At 44.3% G+C, this 21,784-nt stretch overlaps 2 protein-coding genes across 2 annotated transcripts; one reads left to right on the forward strand and one right to left on the reverse strand.

The window, feature by feature from the left end:
- The first annotated feature begins 7,893 nt into the window (after positions 1–7,893).
- LOC123158289 (G-protein coupled receptor 1) lies at positions 7,894–14,298 on the forward strand. Its single transcript, XM_044576341.1, has 9 exons — positions 7,894–8,199; positions 9,013–9,044; positions 11,191–11,360; positions 11,922–12,016; positions 12,395–12,496; positions 12,641–12,697; positions 12,929–13,072; positions 13,536–13,606; positions 13,724–14,298. The coding sequence occupies exons 1-9, from the start codon at positions 8,008–8,010 to the stop codon at positions 13,875–13,877; spliced, it is 1,017 nt and encodes a 338-aa protein (XP_044432276.1). The 5' UTR covers positions 7,894–8,007; the 3' UTR covers positions 13,878–14,298.
- Positions 14,299–14,812: 514 nt separating this feature from the next.
- On the reverse strand, positions 14,813–16,628 carry LOC123156557 (polygalacturonase-like). Its single transcript, XM_044574709.1, has 6 exons — positions 16,440–16,628; positions 16,188–16,319; positions 15,928–16,098; positions 15,751–15,771; positions 15,132–15,647; positions 14,813–15,046 (listed from the first exon to the last, which is right to left on the reverse strand). Exons 1-6 carry the CDS (start codon positions 16,626–16,628, stop codon positions 14,813–14,815), a joined length of 1,263 nt encoding a protein of 420 aa, XP_044430644.1.
- Between the last annotated feature and the right edge of the window lie 5,156 nt (positions 16,629–21,784).

Genomic DNA, 21,784 nt, shown 5'->3' on the forward strand with positions numbered 1-21,784 from the left:
ATACTCTATATCTACTCGAATCATCTGTGAAGTAAGAACATAACGATATTCACTGCATGCCTCAGCACTCATTGGACTGCACACATCAAAATGTGTTGCTTCCAACAAGTTGCTATCTTGTTCCATTTTACTGAAACCGAGGCTTTTCAGTCATCTTGCCTATGTGGTATGATTTGCATATCTCAAGTGATTCAAAATCAAGTGAGTCCAAACGATCCATCTGCATGGAGTTTCTTCATGCGTATACACCAATAGACATGGTTCGCATGTCTCAAACTTTTATAAAACGAGTGAGTCCAAAGATCCATCAACATGGAGCTTCTTCATGCGTTTTATACCAATATGACTTACGTGGCAGTGCCACAAGTAGGTGGTACTATCATTACTATCTTTTGGCATGAACATGTGTATCACTACGATCGAGATTCAATGAACCATTCATTTTAGGTGCAAGACCATTGAAGGTATTATTCAAATTAACAGAGTAACCATTATTCTCCTTAAATGAATAACCGTATTGCGATAGACATAATCCAATTATATCTATGCTCAACGCAAACACCAATCTCGATGGTAGAGGGAGCGTGCGATGGTTGATCATATCAACATTTAGAAACACTTCCAACACATATCGTTAGCTCACCTTTAGCTAGTCTCCGTTTATTCCGTAGCTTTTATTTCGAGTTACTAACACTTAGCAACCGAACCGGTATCTAATACACTGGTGCTACTAGGAGTACTAGTAAAGTACACATTAACATAATGTATATCCAATATACTTCTATCGACCTTGCCAGCCTTCTTATCTACCAAGTATCTAGGGTAATTCTGCTCCAGCGGCTATTCCCCTTATCACAGAAGCACTTAGTCTCGGGTTTGGGTTCAACCTCGGGTTTCTTCACTGGTGCAGCAGCTGATTTGCCGTTTCATGAAGTATCCCTTCTTGCCCTTGCCCTTCTTGAAACTAGTGGTTTCACCAACCATCAACAATTGATGCTCCTTCTTGATTTCTACTTTCGCGGTGACAAACATCGCGAATACCTCAAGGATCATCATATCTATCCCTGATATGTTATAGTTCATCACGAAGCTCTAGTAGCTTGGTGGCAATGACTTTGAAGAAACATCACTATCTCATCTGGAAGATCAACTCCCACTCGATTCAAGTGATTGTTGTACTCAGACCATCTGAGCACAAGCTCAACGATTGAGGTTTTCTCCCTTAGTTTGCAGGTTAAGAAAATCGTCAGAGGTCTTATACCTCTTGACGTGGGCACGAGCCTGAAATCCCAATTTCAGCCCTCGAAACATCTCATATGTTCCGCGACATTTCGAAAACGTCTTTGGTGCCTATACTCTAAACCATTTAACAGAACTATCACGTAGTTATCAAAACGTGTATGTCCGATGTTCACAACATCTACAAACAACGTTTGGGGTTCAGCACACTAAGCGGTGCATTAAGGACATAAGATTTCTACTGTCCGCATAATTGCTACTATCAACTTTCAACTATATTTTCTCTAGGAACATATCTAAACAGTGGAACTAAAGCGCGAGCTACGACATAATTTGCAAAAGGTATTTTGACTATGTTCAGGATAATTAAGTTCATCTTATGAACTCCCACTCAGATAGACATCCCTCTGGTCATCTAAGTGATTACATGATCCGAGTCAACTAGGCCGTGTCCGATCATCACGTGAGACGGACTAGTCATCATCGGTGAACATCTTCATGTTGATCGTATCTACTATACGACTCATGCTCGACCTTTCGGTCTCCGTGTTCCGAGGCCATGTCTGCACATGCTAGGCTCGTCAAGTTAACCCTAAGTGTTTTCGCTGTGCAAAACTGTCTTACACCCGTTGTATGTGAACGTAAGAATCCATCACACCCGATCATCACGTGGTGCTTAGAAGCGACGAACTGTAGCAACGGTGCACAGTTAGGGGAGAACACTTCTTGAAATTTTGTAAGGGATCATCTTATTTACTACCGTCGTCCTAAGTAAACAAGATGCATAAACATGATAAACATCACATGCAATCAAATAGAGTAGTGACATGATATGGCCAATATCATATAGCTCCTTTGATCTTCATCTTCGGGGCTCCATGATCATCTTGTCACCGGCATGACACCATGATCTCCATCATCATGATCTCCATCATCGTGTCTTCATGAAGTTGTCACGCCAACGACTACTTCTACTTCTATGGCTAACGCGTTTAGCAATAAAGTAAAGTAAGTTACATGGCGTTCTTCAATGACACGCAGGTCATACAATAAATTAAGACAACTCCTATGGCTCCTGCCGGTTGTCATACTCATCGACATGCAAGTCGTGAATCCTATTACAAGAACATGATCAATCTCATACATCACATATCATTCATCGCATTCTTCTTGGCCATATCACATCACATAGCATACCCTGCAAAAACAAGTTAGACGTCCTCTAATTGTTGTTGCATGTTTTACGTGGCTGCTATGGGTTTCTAGCAAGAATGTTTCTTACCTACGCAAAACCACAACGTGATATGCCAATTGCTATTTACCCTTCATAAGGACCCTTTTCATCGAATCCATTCCGACTAAAGTGGGAGAGACTGGCACCCGCTAGCCACCTTATGCACCAAGTGCATGTCAATCGGTGGAACCTGTCTCACGTAAGAGTACGTGTAAGGTCGGTCCGGGCCGCTTCATCCCACAATACCGTCGAAACAAGATTGGACTAGTAACGGTAAGCATATTGAACAACATCAACGCCCACAACTACTTTGTGTTCTACTCGTGCAAAGAATCTACGCAATAGACCTAGCTCATGATGCCACTGTTGGGGAACGTAGCAGAAATTCAAAATTTTCCTACGTGTCACCAAGATCTATCTATGGAGAGACCAGCAACGAGTAGAAAGAGAGTGCATCTACATACCCTTGTAGATCGCTAAGCGGAAGCGTTCAAGAGAACGGGGTTCAAGGAGTCGTACTCGTCGTGATCCAAATCACCGGAGATCCTAGTGCCGAACGGACGGCACCTCCGCGTTCAACACACGTACAGCCCGGTGACGTCTCCCATGCCTTGATCCAGCAAGGAGAGAGGGAGAGGTTGAGGAAGACTCCGTCCAGCAGCAGCACAACAGCGTGGTGGTGGTGGAGGAGCGTGGCAATCCTGCAGGGCTTCGCCAAGCACCGCGAGAGAGGAGGAGCACTTGGGAGAGGGAGGGCTGCGCCAGGGGCAAGGGTGAAGCTCCCATGCGCCTCCCCACTATATATAGGGGTGGAGGGGGCTGTTTTCTTGCCCTCCAAGTCCATTGGGGCGTTGGCAAAGGTGGGAGGAAAGAAATCCCATCATTTCCTTCCCCACCGATTGTTATCCCCCCTTTTTAGGGATCTTGATCTTATCCCTTTGGGATATGATCTTATTCCTTCTAAGGGGGGATCTTGGTGCGCCTTGACCAGGGGTGTGGGGCCTTTCCCCCACTACCCACGTTCATGTGGGTCCCCCCATGCAGGTGGGCCCCACTCCGGAACCTTCTAGAACCTTCTCGGTACAATACCGAAAAATCCCGAACATTTTCCAGTGGCCAAAATAGGACTTCCCATATATAAATCTTTACCTCCGGACCATTCCGGAACTCCTCGTGACGTCCGGGATCTCATCCGGGACTCCGAACAACATTCGGTAACCACATACAAGCTTCCTTTATAACCCTAGCGTCATCGAACCTTAAGTGTGTAGACCCTACGGGTTCGGGAGACATGTAGACATGACCGAGACGTTCTCCGGTCAATAACCAACAGTGGGATCTGGATACCCATGATGGCTCCCACATGTTCCACGATGATCTCATCGGATGAACCACGATGTCAAGGACTCAATCGATCCCGTATTCAATTCCCTTTGTCTATCGGTATGTTACTTGCCCGAGATTCGATCGTCGGTATCCAATACCTTGTTCAATCTCGTTACCGGCAAGTCACTTTACTCGTTCTGTAACACATCATCCCGTGATCAACTCCTTGGTCACATTGCGCATATGATGATGTCCTACCGAGTGGGCCCAGAGATACCTCTCCGTTTACACGGAGTGACAAATCCCAGTCTCGATCCGCATAAAACAATAGATACTTTCGGAGATACCTGTAGTGCACCTTTATAGTCACCCAGTTACGTTGTGACGTTTGATACACCCAAAGCACTCCTACGGTATCCAGGAGTTACACGCTCTCATGGTCAAAGGAAGAGATACTTGACATTGGCAAAGCTCTAGCAAACGAACTACACGATCTTTGTGCTATGCTTAGGATTGGGTCTTGTCCATCACATCATTCTCCTAATGATGTGATCCCGTTATCAACGACATCCAATGTCCATAGCCAGGAAACCATGACTATCTGTTGATCACAACGAGCTAGTCAACTAGAGGCTCACTAGGGACATATTGTGGTCTATTTATTCGCACGTGTATTATGATTTCCGGATAATACAGTTATAGCATGAATAAAAGACAATTATCATGAACAAGGAAATATAATAATAACACTTTTATTATTGCCTCTAGGGCATATTTCCAACAGTTGTTATCCTTCATGAAACAATCCATGAATTACACCGGAAAAAGCTGAATGAGGTGGTACTCAAAATAGACTTTGAAAAAGCTTATGACAAAGTCAAGTGGGCCTTTCTTCAACAGACTCCCAGAATGAAAGGATTTTCTGTAGAGTGGCGCGCCATGGTCCATAACTTCATTTCTGGAGGTAGATTTGCCATTAAGGTCAATGATGACGCCGGGCAGTATTTCCAAACAAAGAAGGGATTGAGACAAGGTGACTCATTATCGCCCATGCTATTTAATATAGTGGCGGATATGCTAGCGGTCATGATTGAGAGTGCCAAGGTTGATGGCCAAATTGTTGGGGTAGTAAATCACCTAGTTGATGGTGGTCTCTCCATACTTCAATATGCCGACAATACGATTCTCTTCATGGATCATGACCTCGAGAAAGCGAGAAATATGAAACTGATTTTATTAGCATTCGAGCAACTCTCGGGTCTCAAGATCAATTTTGATAAAAGTGAATTGTTTTGCTTTGGCGACGCTCAAAACGAGGCCTACCTGTACGCTGAACTGTTCAGATGTAGGTTGGGCGAATTTCCGATCACATATTTGGGGATAGCGATACATTATCGGAGACTCACAAATGCTGAATGGAAACACGTCGAGGAGAGACTGCAAAAAAGACTTAGCAGTTGGAAAGGTAAACTGTTGTCTCTGGGTGGAAGATTGGTCCTCAAAAATTCAGTACTAAGTAATATGGTACTATATATGATTTACTTCTTCCAGTTGCCGAAAGGAGTCTTACAGAGATTGAATTATTTCCGATCAAGATTCTTTTGGCAAGGAGATAGTGAGAGAAGGAAATATCGGCTGTCCAAATGGAGTGTGGTTTTCCGTCCCAAAGACCAAGGCGGGTTGGGCATTCATGATCTTGAGGTTAAGAATAGGGCCCTCCTCAGTAAATGGTTGTTTAAATTACTGACAGAAGATGGTGTATGGCAAACCCTCCTAAGGAGGAAATATGTGGGTTCCAAGGCGGTATCCCAGGTATACTGGAAGCCTGGGAATTCTCATTTTTTGGGCGGGTCTAATGGGTACGAAGAAATATTTCTTTGGCTATGGATCCTTCTCGATTAAGGACGGCTCGGAAATTAGATTCTGGGAGGACAAGCAGCTAGGAGATACCACACTTCGGGAACAATATCCAGCTCTAGACAACATTGTGCGCCACAAAGGGTGATACTATTGCCACGGTAATGGATCATTTCCACCAAATGTGACATTCAGAAGAGATTTAATTGGACCCAGACTACAATCATGGAACATCCTGCTTCAGCGGCTGTCCACGGTGCAATTGTCACATGGGTCTGATGTTTTCCGATGGAACCTCCATGGGAATGGCCAATTCTAAGTGGAGTCAATGTATAGAGCGTTAATCCAGTCTGATGTGCCAGTTGACAATAACAAGAAGATCTGGAAGATGAAGATACCTCTTAAGAATAAAATATTTGCATGGTATCTTCGTCGCGGAGTCATTCTTACTAAATACAACCTTATTAAGAGAAATTGGCATGGTAGTCCGCAATGTGTCTTTTGTCACCATGATGAGACAATAAAACATTTGTTTTTCCAATGCAAATTGGCTCGTTCTATATGGTCAGTCATCCAGATAGCTTCTGACTTGTATCCTCCTTGTAGTGTTGCTAATGTATTTGGCAACTGGTTACATGAGATTGATCACAGGTTTAGAACTCTTCTTAGGGTGGGAGCGCTTGCTGTTATTTGGTCGCTTTGGCTGTGTAGGAATGATAAGGTTTTTAATGATAAAAGTACTTCTCTGATGCAGGTTATCTACAGATGTATCGGGACTCTTCGTTTATGGTCCTCTCTACAGCGCGTGGAGAATCGAGACCTGTTTACGGCGGTGTGTGCACGATTGGAGGATGCGGCGAGGGTTACTTTTACCCAACATGGGTGGCAGCATGATCTTAGGATTGGCCCACCTCCGTTTTAGGCGTTATACATACTCTACATGTTTCTTTCTATTTCACCTTTTTATTTTTTGTTTGTGCGAGAAGACTTTATTTGGCTGTGTGCATCATAGTATGCAGAGGCCGGGTATAATATTTAAACCTTTTAAGTAATAAAGCGTCCATTTTCGAAAAAGATTGACAAGTAAAGTGATTCTAGAATTCTAGTGCGTTTTCTGCTCAGGTAATAAGTCATGTCTTCTCTGGGAGAAAAGAGAACTTTGCTTCGGTACACCCATACACAAGTTTACATATTTCAATGCAGATTAGAAGTTACATATCATATATACTACCTTCGTCCCGAATTACTTGTCACAGAAGTCAATGTATCTAGATGTATTTTTAGTTTTAAATACATCCATTTCTACGACAAGTAAATTTGGGATAGAGGGAGTACTTAAATAGTTTGTCCCCACTATTTCTATTATCTTAACATGCACATATATATGCCACTTCATTAAAGGCCCATCACTACATACATGAGAAAAAGTTTTTCATTATTAGATGATCCCATGCACACATTCCACCTCACCACACATGCCACCTCATAAAAGGTCCACTCAACATGCATGGGAAACAACTTTCCATTATATTATGTCACTTATATTCAACAAATATATTCAACTACACAATAATCAAATATAATATATAATATCTATTTTTTGTTTTAGTTCATATATTAATATTCCAACTATTTATATTTCATACAATCAAATCACTAAAAAATATATTGCAATCGGTTCATGTTGCAACGCACGGGCTATCCTCTAGTTCAATAAAAAAAAGGCAATATATTCTTTCGTATCCAAATCTGTATTCGATACACTTGATCTACAAACTAACATGACGACAACCTTTTAAAGTAACATTCAAATTCATGTGAACTTATAGAGGGGGGGGGGGGTACCCAAGCAAAACACAAGATGTACATGTTTGTTTTCACATTAAATAATTACATATAATTTAAAAGGACAAACGTTTCATTTTGAAAATAATAAATAAAATCATAGAAAAAATTCATCCTAACTTTTGTTTTTCACTCCTTTGCCCTGAAAAAACAATCTGGTTTTACAGTCTTTTAATAGGGGAATTTGTTTTTTTTTGAGAAAATTTAATAGGGGAATTTGTTTTACGGTGTAATATTTTTTTTTTTGAGAATTTTTACGGTGTAATAATTCAGGCCTAAAAGTACACCCAACCCCAAGCCCAGAATACACATCTGAAGGCCCAATGAAGCCACAACCTTCGCTACGAAGGCACTCGGCCCCAACCCAACAGCCAACGACTTTCGCCAGCCGTTCTCCTCTGCGCTACTTCTGTCCTCCCCCACCTTCCCACCACCGCAGACCCTCAAAAGAAAAAAAGAAAATAAAAACTCGCACCACCGCAGAGATTGCCGGCGACGGCGACGCGATGGCAGCGTCGGCCCTGGCGGCGTCGTCGGCGGCGAGCCAGTCCATGAGGAACCGCGAGATTCTCGACGCCGTGGGCACCACCGCGGCGGCGCTCTCGCTCGCCGGCTCCTCCTTTATCGTGCTCTGCTACCTCCTCTTCCGCGAGCTCCGCAAGTTCTCGTTCAAGCTCGTCTACTTCCTCGCCGTCGCGGTGAGAGCATCGGATCTGGGAGCTTTGCTTGCTGTTTTATCGGTTTGGGATGCTGATTGCTTGATCTGGCGTGCGCGTGGCTTGGAATTTGGGGCTTGTGGCGCGATCTGCGAGCGGTGGTTTGATAGTTTGGTCTGTAATTGAGCAATTTTGATGTCTCGTGTCGTTAGTTTGCACAAATGGCCGTGCATACGAGCTCTAGTAGCTGTGGAGAATTCGGTGCAGGAAGTAGTCAGGACTGGGATCTTCAGAAATGTGCGTCGAATTTTGACCCATGATGCTTATTTCTGCCAATTGGGGCCATTATAGATTCATTTTTCCGATAGTTTCGTAGCTGCAATAGCTTTAGCACAAAGCTAAGCATGTCTTACACTATGGTTAGCTTCAATTATTGACCAACTTAACACTTGTTTCATATGATACTCGGAAGATGATTGAGATCATGTGACCTGTTGCCATTCCCACAATGGCCGCTCCAGTTTAATGAAGCTAAGCCGTAGGATATCTTCCACATATATACTTGAATGCGGAAAAGTGGCATCCAACAGGCATTTTTTGAATTGTTCATTTGCAAGAGATCACATTGCCCCCCCTAGCTCTATTATGTTGTTGAAATTGCAACCAGTGGGATGATGCGCATTCACATACTTTTGTTTTGGCGATAGAATGCGGAATTCTTTTTTAGAAAAATGAAATACATGTCTAGTCAAGGTGCTCTGCGTACTAGTGAAAGCATTATTTGAAGCAAGCTTTCTTCATTGCTTTAACTACTGTATGCTTCAGTTTTTCTGACAATGTTCACTTCAATTGCAGGATATGCTTTGTAGCTTATTCACTATAATGGGGTATGTTGCTGTCTGTATAATTTTAATATACTCTCTGCTGAACATAGTTGCTTCCTGTCTTTCTGATTATATCCACCTTTGCTAATAACAGTATAACACTGACAAAAAGCCACATCAACATTTTATCATGGGTAGTATATTTTGATATCTCCCTTCAGTTATCAATAAGACGATTAAATGGAAATAGCGTCCGCTACCTCCGCTATTGCGGCCGCAATAGCGGTAGCGTCACCCTGCCGCTATTAGTTTAAGGTTGCGTTAGAAAATAGCGTGTTGTCATGATGCGGGCGCAATATCACTTGTTAGAGGAGGCGGATTAGGAGCACACGGAGGCTCCACTCCCTGTAATCTGTACGTCCATTACTGTCTCGGGATGGATGCAGTTAATGCAGTGTAAGTTTGCTTTCATCCAATACGAGACGTATATTGCGTATGAACAAAGAATCACATTAATTTCGGCCCCCCAACTGTCTTTTATCAGATGCGAGCAATACGTTTGTGGCCATTAAGCATGACCGTCCCGCCAGGCACAAGCTCGGGTCAAGGGGGCCGGCCATGAGGAAGAAGCCCATGTCCTTCACCATGAGCACGACATATAGAACACAGTGGGTGAGGAGTAGCACGTCCATGCCGAGCTTGACGGCGACGGAGACAACGCGGACGCGGAAGATGGTAGCTGTGGGAAGCGGCCAGTTCTTATCGTGCTTGGATATAGTACAGCTGGGTTCAGGAAGGCACCATGGTGCCGGCGGCCGGGGCACACGCGGTGTCGCCGCTGCCGCTCCACCGTGAGACAATAACGTATTAAATGATGTATAAGACGATCGGAGACTCGGAGGACGCCGGCCACGCGCAAGCTCAGGTCTATGACGGCAACTACGAGCATGAAGCTCACGACCTCGACCAGGGCGAGCACGACGTACATGACACTGCTGCTGAGGTGGGGCATGGCCATACAGAGCTTGACGGCGACGGGGATGACCATGAGGCAAACAACGTATGCTATGAATATGTCCCGACGATGATGTTATCGCTGGCCGCGGGAACAGAGAACATGAGTCAGCGCCCAGGCAGACGCGGTGTCCTGAACGCGTCAAGCACAAACAACGATGGCTATCTAGATTTGCGCATCGTCTTCCTCCTAGCTTTCTCCACACACGTTGCGCTGGCCTTTAGAACGCATGACTTGGTGTCGGCAGTCATGGCGGACGTGGTGTCGCCGGCCATGGAGGCACAGGACGCGGCAAGCTCGAGTGACGGCCAGGGCGGACATAGTCTTCCTAGTTTATTCTAGTTTTGTTCCACATTGCAAGTAGAAGTTTGGGAAAGAAGGGGCAGGAGTAGTAGAAGAGGATTTCGAAGAAGGATGAATGGGGAAGAATCGCATGTCCTGGGGAAGAAGGGCAACGAAGGGAGGATGAGGAGCGGGGTGCATTGAATTGATGCTGGGTTGGTGGGCGTTGGTCGTTGAGGCAGATAGCGCGTGGGGTACACATGCATGTCAGAGAGAACAGTTGTTTCGTCATTTGATACGGAAATGCTGGAGAGCTATACATGGTGCAGATTCATCTAATACACAGTACCCTAATATAGTGGATGGGATCCCAATGCGATTGAATGGGAGCGATTTCAATGGTTGTAGTCGCCGGGTGCTCCAAGGCACTTTCGCTTGTTAGACCGCTATATCGTCCGCTATCCGCAATATCGCCCGCTATATAAGTCCTTGTTGTTCTGTTGTGTAATCTATTTTGGTAAATGTGCCTTGCTTGCATGGTTGCACGACCAAATATTGTTCAATTATAGTTTATATTCTTATATAAATGATGATTTTTCAAATTAAGTGTCATATTTTTTTCAATGGCCTAGAAATATACACAACAATCTCAAATTTATGAGTGTTTTTAAAAAATTGGCTAGGTGGACATAGCGCCCGCAATATCGACCGCTATCCGCATTCCGCTACGCTGACCCTAATCCGCAACCAGTCCGCTATCCGCTATTTAAAAGCTTTATAGCACTTCTTTCTGCTACAACAAACAGACTGTTCTTTTTTCTCTTCCGTATTTTACAATGATATTTGCCATACAGCTTGATTGCTGGGTTTTGTGGCAGATTAATTTAGTGAGTTTGTTATCTGATGTTGTAGGGGTCCAGCAAATGCATTCTATTGCTTTGCGCATGACTACAGTGCACATTTCTTCTGTGTGGCTTCTTTTCTATGGACAACCACTATAGCATTCACTCTTCATCGCACAGTTGTCAAGCACAAAACTGATGTTGAGGAGTTTGGATTCATTTTCCACTTGTATGTATGGGGTATGTATGTTGTTCACCACTTTGGCACTTCTCTGATTTCTTCATGTTTCCAAATTACTTACAGCGACCTGTCCAACCATTTAAAAAGCATGCTTTGAATAGATTACATTTCTTAAAACTTCACAAATTCATAGCTGTGTCATCTATGTGTAACTAATTTGCCGATGAATATGGAAATTTTCAGATAACATAGCTGTCAGCTGTGTTGGATGCATCATGCTTTGTCTGTCTTAATATTCAGGTTGCTATATCTTATGGCGACATTTATATATGGCGTACATATGTAACCCATTTTTTGTGTTGCTATTTTCAACCCTGCCTATGCCAGTGCCAATTTCTGTTGTTTGTCCAATCAGATGATCATGCCTATGTATCTTGAAAATGAGTACGAGTGATTTCATTTGCTGGCCTCATATAGTTGGAACTGGTAACTAGCCATGTTAGTAACTTGTGCTGCAGATTTTGTCTATGTATCATCTGAGTTTACCGCCCTAGGTGCCCTTTATTATATTTGTATATGGGTTGCTTTAAACATAGAGCCTCCTTTTTTTGATTCCTCAGGAACTTCACTAGTTACAACTGTATTACGTTCAATAGGAAGTGATTATGGAAGGCCAGGGACCTGGTGTTGGATCCAGCAGGGAAGCACGGGAAAGGTACATCTTTCTCTTTTATTAAGAGCTTGTTAATTTGGTTATACACACTCCTGTTGCTTAAACTAAGATACATTTGATCCTATTTTTCTTATAGTATCAGTGATTCCAAGAACAGCTCAAATAGTTGTCTTCCTGAATTCTACTGTTTCCATGTAGCTTTTGTACATCATCCATAGCTGTTATCAAACGGTTCAAACTGCCATTCACTATTTTTATGGATTTGTGACCTAGCTTGCTTGGACTACCTTCAGATTTTTCAGACATTGCAATATATTGACAATCCATTTGTATGGTCTTCACTTAGTCCCTGAGATGTAGAAATGTTTTCATGTATCATCTTCTTAGTAATTCCTTCACTAGAATGCCCTTTACTTGCAGATTTTACACTTGATTACCTTTTACCTTCCGCTTTGGGGTGCCATTCTCTACAATGGGTTTACGTACTATCAAGTAAACCGCATGTTGAACAATGCGACACGGGTATGCATACAACACATGTTCTGTTAACTGTTTTCTCTTGTATATTGACTATTGAGGGTAGGCTGACTGAGGCTTGTATTGTAGAACTTGATATGTTCTGCTCTTTCTGGCTGTATCTTCTGAAAAGTTTATGTTAATTTGTAGATGGCTGTTGGCATGAGTGATCGATCAAGTCAATCTGACGTGAGGGCAGACAAGAAGGTATATGCATTGTGTACATCATCAGTTTTTAACTGAAAACAGACTGTTCAATATTGTTAGTCCATAAGCTCCTTTTATGTTTTTGTACTACTTCTCTATAGGATTCAATGATAAATAAATTACAGCTGCTTTTATTGTGAGGAATATGTCCCTATGTAGTATATACTCATCACCATGCTACTTTGGTGTGTCCTTGATCAGCTTTTAACTATTATTTGCTTCCTTTTGTAGGCATTTAACCGGTGGGGTTATTACCCTCTGATTTTAATTGGTTCATGGGCTTTCGCGACAATCAATCGCCTGTATGACTTTGCTAATCCTGGTCACAAGATATTTTGGCTATCCATCCTTGATATCGGGTTTGCTGGACTTATGGTGAGTCTTTGGATGTTTTTTGTCTTCCATTCTTAGACTAGATGCTTCTGGATTCATATGATGCAAAGTTGCTAACTGGGGTTCGTACTTCCTGGAGATACTGAACCAATCCATGTTATCGTTTTGTCATTCTATTGATAGTTCTACTCCAAAAGATGGGCATGCTTGCATTCCAACATGTTTATTTCTTTACTTCTTGGAACGAGCCCATGCAATTGGCTTGTAGTATTTGCTAGCCTTCATTATAGAACTAAATTAGTTTAATAGATTCGGATAAAATCCACCATCAAAACAGACCTTAGGGTATTTATGAGTTATGACTCCCTCTTGTTACTGTATTTGCTGGAATCATACTGTTCCTCTGTGCCTGCCTTATCTACAAAATAATTTTGTTGATAGCTTTATTACACATTTCTCCTATTTTTCATCAATTCTCCAGACTAATGTTCCCCAACATTTTTAGGGCCTTTTTAATTCGATTGCTTATGGTTTCAACTCTTCAGTGCGCAGAGCAATTGCAGAAAGAATTGACATGTAAGTTGTCTTTCATAGACCAACTTTCCGCAACCATATGTTTTTTTCGGTCATGTACCTTGCACTATTCTGGTTGCAGTTCGTAGTGATAAAGGGTCTGTTTCCAAAAAATTGCAGGTATCTACCCGAGAGAATCAAAAGGAGCCTCCCTACTTTGTCAAGATTGAGAAGTCAACAAGAAAATGAGCTGACCTCTCTTATTGTTGAGAGTAATAACACTATAACAGAAACAACAATGCGAGTAACACCTAGGAGTTCTCTAGCTGGCTGAGTTTGTTCATATCTTTTGGGCTCGTCGTCAAGAGGACGGTGTATTAGCGTGTACCATTTACATCACTGTAGGAGCAGATGCTTAGCACTTACACTGACCATTTGGCAAATCGGGTTGTCCGCGGTACATAAGAGGTTGTTAGGAGATAGCCAACAGTGGGTAGATACTCTGATGTTCATCTATAGCCTGTAGGTAAGTTGGTGAGGTTGCTGTTATTCTTGCCCCACCCTCATGTTGTACTTCTTGAGAACTCGTCTCATCGGTTTGGCAAAACTGACTACGTACTGCTTGCTCTTGTATACTAGGGTATGGTTTCACCTTGGTTTCTGCCCAGAATGTACCCTACGATCTTTGGCCATAACAAGAAAATTGGCCCTTGTTTGTACTTTGGATATCGATATTTAACTTTTTGGTCACTTTACTGCATTTTCCGTCCAACAATTGTGAAGTCATGACAAATATTTTTGATAGCCAAATTTTGAACTTGTTTTGGGTCCTCATAGTATTGCTACTTCTTTGGAAAAAGCATATAAGTTTCCAGTTTCAGCTTGAGTAGAAGTGCCGCACCAAGTTTGCTAAATGCTCAAAAGGGTTTATGCATTAAGAGCAGGCAAAGCCTCTCCACATGAAATTTTGCTAAAGTAATTGATGCTCTACTATCTCCCGCTCCGTTATATATATAGAAAAAAAAACAGAACACACAGCGGATACTCATCAAAAATACAAAAAAGAACAACTCTTCAACAATGAGTAGAGCGCGGCGGCGATCACTAGTACATTCCAGTGTTGGCATGTATCCTTCTATTGCACCTATGTACTCAAAATCCTTCCACTGGAAGACTTCACTCTGAAAATCAGAGGAAGCGTATCAAAACATGTAACCCTTTCTGCTCATCATATACACCTAAAAATTCTCAAATCCTTGCCATATATTTTCAGTCGTTGAGACTACATGGCTGTGGCATGACCGTTCCCAGTTTCCTCCATTTTGCATTCTCACATGTGCTCTCTGCATCACCGCCTCCTCGCTTTAGGGTAAGCCTGACGTTGTGCAAGGCTATCCCATAGCAAGGCACGGCTCTACTGCAACTGAGCTTGATGGCCTCTCTTGAGGCACTTGTCCCCCTGATGTTCTTGAACAGCACATTGCTCACCTCCACGGCCGATTTCTACACCCAAAAAAAACACACGCTAGATTATATCTATGCGCATAAACAAATGAATAAAACCGACGCGGTCGTCATGATCTTTTACCTGTTCATTACATGGTGTAGCCGAGTCGCAGTAGTTCTGGTCGATGATGATCGGGTTCTGTACATTATCCATCATCATGTTCTGGAACACGATGTTCTTTGCGTAGCCCCGCCCGCCCTGCCATGTCTTGATACGAGCCCCATTCGTCGTGCCACGCAGTCGCGCCCCGTCGATGGTGATGTTTGCAACCTGAGCTTGAGAGTTGCGATCGCCTAAGCTCCCGATGCTTATCCCATGCCCCGGTCCACACACGATGTTGTTGACATGTAGGTTCTCGGTTCCATCCTCGATTGACATGCAGTCGTCCCCGGTCTTGATTGCGCAGTCCATGACTTTCACATCCTTGCTATGGGCGATATGGATACCGTCGGTGTTGGGGCTAGTGCCGGGTGCTGTGATTGACAGGCGTGACATCCTTACATCACTGCAATGCTCCACCGATATGTGGATTTGTTGGCTGTTCAACAGTTCTAAATTGTCCACTCTCAGATTTGTGCAGGAATAGAACGTCAAAGCCTGGAAAGTGAAAAGAAATTAAGATGGCCAATATGTGATCAAGAAAACAAGGCTACTCGATTGGAATATGTGAAGTAAGATGATGATTGGAAGGCGCACTCACCGTTGGAGCCTGCCTGCAAGGCTGCCAAGGAAAAGAAAAAGGAACAATTCATATTAGAAAGCTTTCAGGAAAAAAGAAATGAAAGCTGTAATAGTTAAACTTCAAAGTTAACAGTTTAACATTACATTTTTCTAGTGGTTTTCATTAATGCGCAACTTAGAAGTTCAATATACTTACGAGTTTGGAGTTTACTTTGCAGGAGTTCTGCCACCAAATCTTTCCATTTCCATCGATGGTCCCACCACCGGTGACGGTAAGATCACTCACAGATCTGAACAAAATCCAGTGCCTAATGGTATCTTCTATCCAATATAATCTCTTTGGAGGGGCTACCAAAGTACCTTCAATCTGGAATTTGGTACAACTTGTCATCTTTGTTTGCAAAATTTTATGAAAGAAAATGATGTATGCATGTTCTTGTCATTCATCTATCTCACCATCAACGTGATACTGGATTTGCATGGGCCAGAGAAGGTTAAATGCTTGGTTAGGTATTTCTTGCCCCCGGGGATGAGCACGATGCTAGGATTCAAAGAGGAGCAAGCTGCAGCCCACGCCTTCGACAATGCCTGCAAGAGGTGGATGCGCAAGAAACCCACGGTAAGCCTTCCGTATCCATTTCCATTAAAAGATGAAATGAATTATGCTATGTATTTTGGAAGTGGTGGTTTTGCACTATGCATACATACCTTTGTGTCGTCATGGCGTCCATCGCCGTAAGCCCCATATCCGAGCACACTGAAAACATGATTTGACTGTAGAGACCGGCCTCTATGGTCGGCCCCATTCCTCGAAGGGGCCACTTTCATGTCTCCCTTGGCAAGAACACAACACAAGAACAATGACAGTAGAGAGAAGAGGGGCACAGTGGAGGCCATTTGTGCAAGAAGAAGAATGCCTTGTTAGTATGTGCTGTTGGTGCAGAAACTGATGGGATCAAGTATTCCATCGTGAGGATTATTTATAGGCGCCAAGTTGGGTGGGGAATCTTTGGATCTTCTTAGCTCAGGTTGCTTCTGGTTGATTAGCTAAGTTGGCACAGATGTTTGGAGCGTGGCAGCAGAAGATTCTCTTGGCATGGGAGTCAAGATAAATGTGCTTGAAACATTATGTCTGCCGTTGCATCCAACTAAACCCAGTTTGGCTTTTGAGGTTATTTCAGCACTAAGATCCTGACAGCAAAAATTGTGCCTGTGGAGACAAATCATCTGAAAATTGCATGCATTTCTTCGGTGCTGCACTCTTCAGACCCACTAGCCTTGCATGGATGCTTCAACGCTTGCAGATGTAGTATGACCCACACGCGGGTGGAAGTAATGAATCATCGTGCACATTGTCAGTGCTAATGACAAATCATCAGGGAAAGAAGGCATGTGATTGCATTTGAACAGAGCTTTCAGTTATAGGATCTTAGCCGAGAAAGGAAAGGCGTGGGACTCGATTCAAGGTTGCCGATTTAGTGGGGATATCTTCCGCTAACAGTTTAAGCGAGGTAGTTATCTTCTTGCCGGTATGAAGGTCGTGGAGTAAGAACATCTACAGCCAAACTCCTCCACTTTCTCCCTAAACATTCGGACCCTAAAACGTCACCCAGCCGAACCCCCCAAATCCGGTCGATATATTCGGGCTGTCCGAAACCCTTTATATACACCCCGTATGTGTGACAGATATGGGACAGCCCGGACGCGTCCACCGCGTTGGACAGCCCATCCCGTCCGCTACTGTAAAACTAATTATCAGTGGCGGGTGTAAAAGGCCTATAGGTGGTGACAGGGAGCCCGCCACTGATATCCCGTTAGTTGCACTACTACATTCTATCGATATTCTCATCGGGCATATGCTAGCCGTGTACTTGCGACGAAATCACATCGAGCAAGATGGATTAGCAACCGGGTAATTAACATGCGCCGACGATGCCATCATCATGGTCGAAGGCTCGGACACGGACATCGCTAACCTCAAGTTCCTCCTTCTATGCTTCCAACAAATGTCTGACCTAAAGATCAATTTCGACAAGAGTAGTGTGATGGTAATGGGCTATTCTCCGGCAGAAGCCATCGACATCGCCAACCGCCTCAACTGCCGCCTCGGCTCCTTCCCCACGACGTACTTGGGAACCCCCATCAGTGACTCTCGGCTTACCGTTGCGGACTTGCGCCCCACGGTAACCAAGTTGCAAGCGCGCATGGAGCCTTGGCAGGGTAGGTGGCTGTCGAAGGCGGCTCGGACGATCCTCATTAACTCCTCCCTCACTAGCCTCCTCCTGTTCCTTATGAGTTTCTATAGCCTCCATGAGACCCTTCACCATGAGATCGCCACAATCCAATCTCGCTTCTATTGGGCCGGCGACAACAATAAGCAGAAGTACCATATGGTTAGCTGGCCGGACATCTGCAAGCCCCGGGAACAGGGAGGCCTCGGTATCATGTGCTCTAAGCGCATGAATATTGCCTCCTCACCCGCTGGCTCTGGCATTTCCCAAAGGCATGGTGGTCTCTGGCTCGACATCATCCGGAACAAGTACCTGCGAGGACAGCCCCTGGCCTTTTGTCAAAGATCCGGCGGTTACCAGTTTTGGCAATCAGTCATCCAACTGCTACCCGTCCTCCGTATTGGGACCTCCATCTCGGTTGGATCGGGTACGGCGACGTTGTTCTGGTTCGACCGTTGGGCGGGAGACACCCCCTTTGCGGCCCGCTTCCCCGACCTCTTCTCCATCGTCGTGTCCCCCTTGATCTCAGTTGAGAGGGGCCTTATTGACTTAGGGCGCCTCGCCTTCCGGAGGCCATTTGGGCCTCCGGAAGCCGCCGCGTGGCTTGAGCTGCTTGATTGCGTCGCTCTCCACAAGCCGGTGGTGGATGCTGGCACGGACGAGGTGTGGTGGCGTCTTGAGTCTTCGGGCCAATTCTCCACCAAGTCCCTTTACACGACCATCCCTCCTCCCCCCTCCCCCCTTCCTGCGGTTTGGTCCATCCGCCTGCCACTAAAAATTCGGATATTCATGTGGCAATGGATCCGCGGAAGGATTCCGTCTGGGGTGGAGGTCCGCAAACGCAATGGCCCTGGGTCCGGCCTCTGTCCTCTGGGTGGTACCCCCGAAGATTCGAATCACATCTTCTTCTCCTGTGTCTCAGCTCAATTCATGTGGAGCCGCTTTAGGGAGGCTGTGGGAGGTGATTGGTGCCACACCAACTTCCCCGACCTCTTCGCCGAACTCCAGAACTCCCCTCTGCCCTCTCGCCACATTAGGTGGCTCGAGATTGGGGTGCTTGCGTGGACTCTATGGACGATTCGCAATAAGCTTGTGATTCAGCGTATTCCTTTTCGACGGGCTACTGATACTTTCTTCAAACTGTCTGGTTACTTGCAGTTTTGGCGGCCGCTTAGCCGCCCTCAGGATCGCGACGCCATCACCGCCTTCATCGCCGATCTTCGCTCGATGACCGTCCGTCTGTCGCCGCCGGCCCCTCCCCTCCTCCCCCCGAGCCAGATTAGACTCCTTGCCTCGGCCGCGTCCTTTTTGTTTCTTTTGGACTTGTTGAGTTGTGTCCTCAGCAGAACCTTTGTACTTCTTGTTGTATGACTTGGGTGTATGTGTTCTAGACTAGTCCGTGTATGTGTGCTCTTGGGGGTTTGCTTTATATATAAAGCGGTGCGAAAGCCTTTTTCGGTACTAACATATTTTTTCTAGGACAAGCTAGTGTGCTTGGGGTTGAGGCAGAAAAAGATATTAACTTGCCGGTGCAAGTTTCCCAGCGTGAGTCCATAAGCAACCCGAACGGCTGGAAGGTCCGCCTACAAAAGCCATGTGCATTGGGCACGTGGGCCATTGAAGTAGCAAAAGGTCACATCAAATGGAAATATGCTTCTAAATACAACTACTGGTTCAAATTCAAGAACGAGGCAACGGTATAGGTATCAAGTGTATTTGGACATGGGAGCCAAATTGAATATCCGTAAAATTATCAACTATAGTCAAGGGCATGTTGAATTATCTTAATCTAATTCGATGGGGTTTGATTGTGTACTTGAACTACTTTATCTAAACATTTTTAATTTCATGTGCATTAATGTAGGCAAAGGCTCAGAGCTGTCCAAACAATTCAAACGCAAACTATTGCCATGCAGCGATAGTTTGGATTCAAAGGGTTACTGTGGACAGCAAGGCGAGTCATCCGTGGAGTTTCTGTACACTGCGTATGACAATTTAAAGAGATTTTTCTATTGGGACGACATGCACCCGACCCATGCAGGATGGGAGGTTGTCATGAAACAGTTGGAAAAACCCTTGAGCGAGTTTGTAAATCAAGCCTAGGTAGCTAGGCTTTATGTATTTGTGTAGATCTTTGTATCCATGATGACAATCTTCTAATTGTATTTGATAGTTTCATGTATTTCAAAGACTGAGATTTTCCCGATTCCATGATGAATATTATATTGTATTTGCATCTTCTTTTGTGAAGATTATATTTATAAGAAGTAACTGATGTCATATGCCACATCTACAATAAAGATGTGTTCTAGCTATACAAATCGAGTACCTATATACGGCTCAATAAGCTCAAGGCAATTCCACACCGGTTGAATTTTTTGTTGTTGGTTTATAGGTAGTCTACAAGGTCAGTATCTTCGACGGGTGACACGTGCTTTGTCTTTGAACTCAGGACCAAGGAGGGTAAATTTGCCTATGGATATGGGCATTTGTGGGCATCCACTTCTTTTGTGTTCATGTGCAGTGCCCAAACCCGCTCATCTTTTTCTAGAATGTCCAAACCCGCTCAACTAGTCATGGGTAGAAAATTCAATTCGGCGCCCAGGCTCATCTGCACCCGGTCAGAAAAAATCAAAATAAATACTAAAAAAGTTCAAACAAATTCTTTTTTTTGCGTGATATACAATTATATGCATGAGGTTTGCTCCAAATTTTAACTTATTTGGACATCTGAGCAGCTCTCAGCAAAAAAAAAACAAATCGGATCAGAACAATGTGTGAACAGTAAAAAAAATTACAGACCCTGAATTTGTCTTTTTGCTGAGAGTTGCTCAGATGTCCAAATGAGTTGAAACTTGGAGCGTACCTCACGCGTAAACTTATCTACCACACACAAAAAAATTGTAATTTTTTGAATATTTTAAGTATTTGTTTTGATTTTTTCATCAGAGGAGGTGCGGATGAGCTCGGGAGCAGAAACATAACTCTATACTCCTTGCAAAATGTGTATAGTCAGCCTAAAGTCAGGTGAGAATCTCAATCCATATCTTCCTCTACGTTGGGGGAGCAGTGAGACCGACGTCGTAAGTGAGTGAGTCCATGACAAAATGTGTAGTGTGGTGAACTTTTTTTCCTCTCCCTAAAAGTTCGACAATGACGCCATGTTCGGTCAGAGAAATCGACGAAGACCATTTTTTGCTCTGTGTCGAGTTTGTATATCTGATTGTGGAGCGGACTCATCTGTTTTTCTTTCCGCGAATACGTGAGATTGATAGGTGGACTGATCTGTTGTAATACTTCTCTGAATATGCAAGGGTTTTCTTCTTCTTAGGCGATTGTTAGGTGCCGGCGGACTGGCGCAAGGGCTCAGCCGGTCGAGCGCAGACCGTCGGATGAGGCATCCCGTAGCCACCCGATCCCGCTACCTCACGTCATCTTATCTTCTTCCCCAATCGCTTCTTCCAAAATCAGAAACAGAGCGCGAGTCCTTCCGCGCCGCTGGCCGCATCCGCCTCATGCGCTCCCCACAACTCGCCGCAGCTACCGCTGCCCTATAGTCGGCGGCGCAAGCAGGCCCATTGCTCCCATAGCCGGTGGTGATTGAAACATATCATCCCAGGGTTTGGAAAAAAGCTTTTGCTGCCTAGGTTGTAACTTTGCTGCCGCTTGGTTCTAGCACACGGGAATCATGATAGCCGCGGCGTCGGTCGCAAAGCTCCCCACAACTCACGAGCAGCTACCGTTGCCCTATAGTCGTAGGCCGCAAGCAGGCCCATTGCTCCCGTAGCCGGTGGTGATTGAAACACATCATCCCAGGGTTTG

The sequence above is a fragment of the Triticum aestivum genome, chromosome 7B (assembly GCF_018294505.1).
Source record: "Triticum aestivum cultivar Chinese Spring chromosome 7B, IWGSC CS RefSeq v2.1, whole genome shotgun sequence".
NCBI classification, from domain to species: Eukaryota; Viridiplantae; Streptophyta; class Magnoliopsida; order Poales; family Poaceae; genus Triticum; species Triticum aestivum.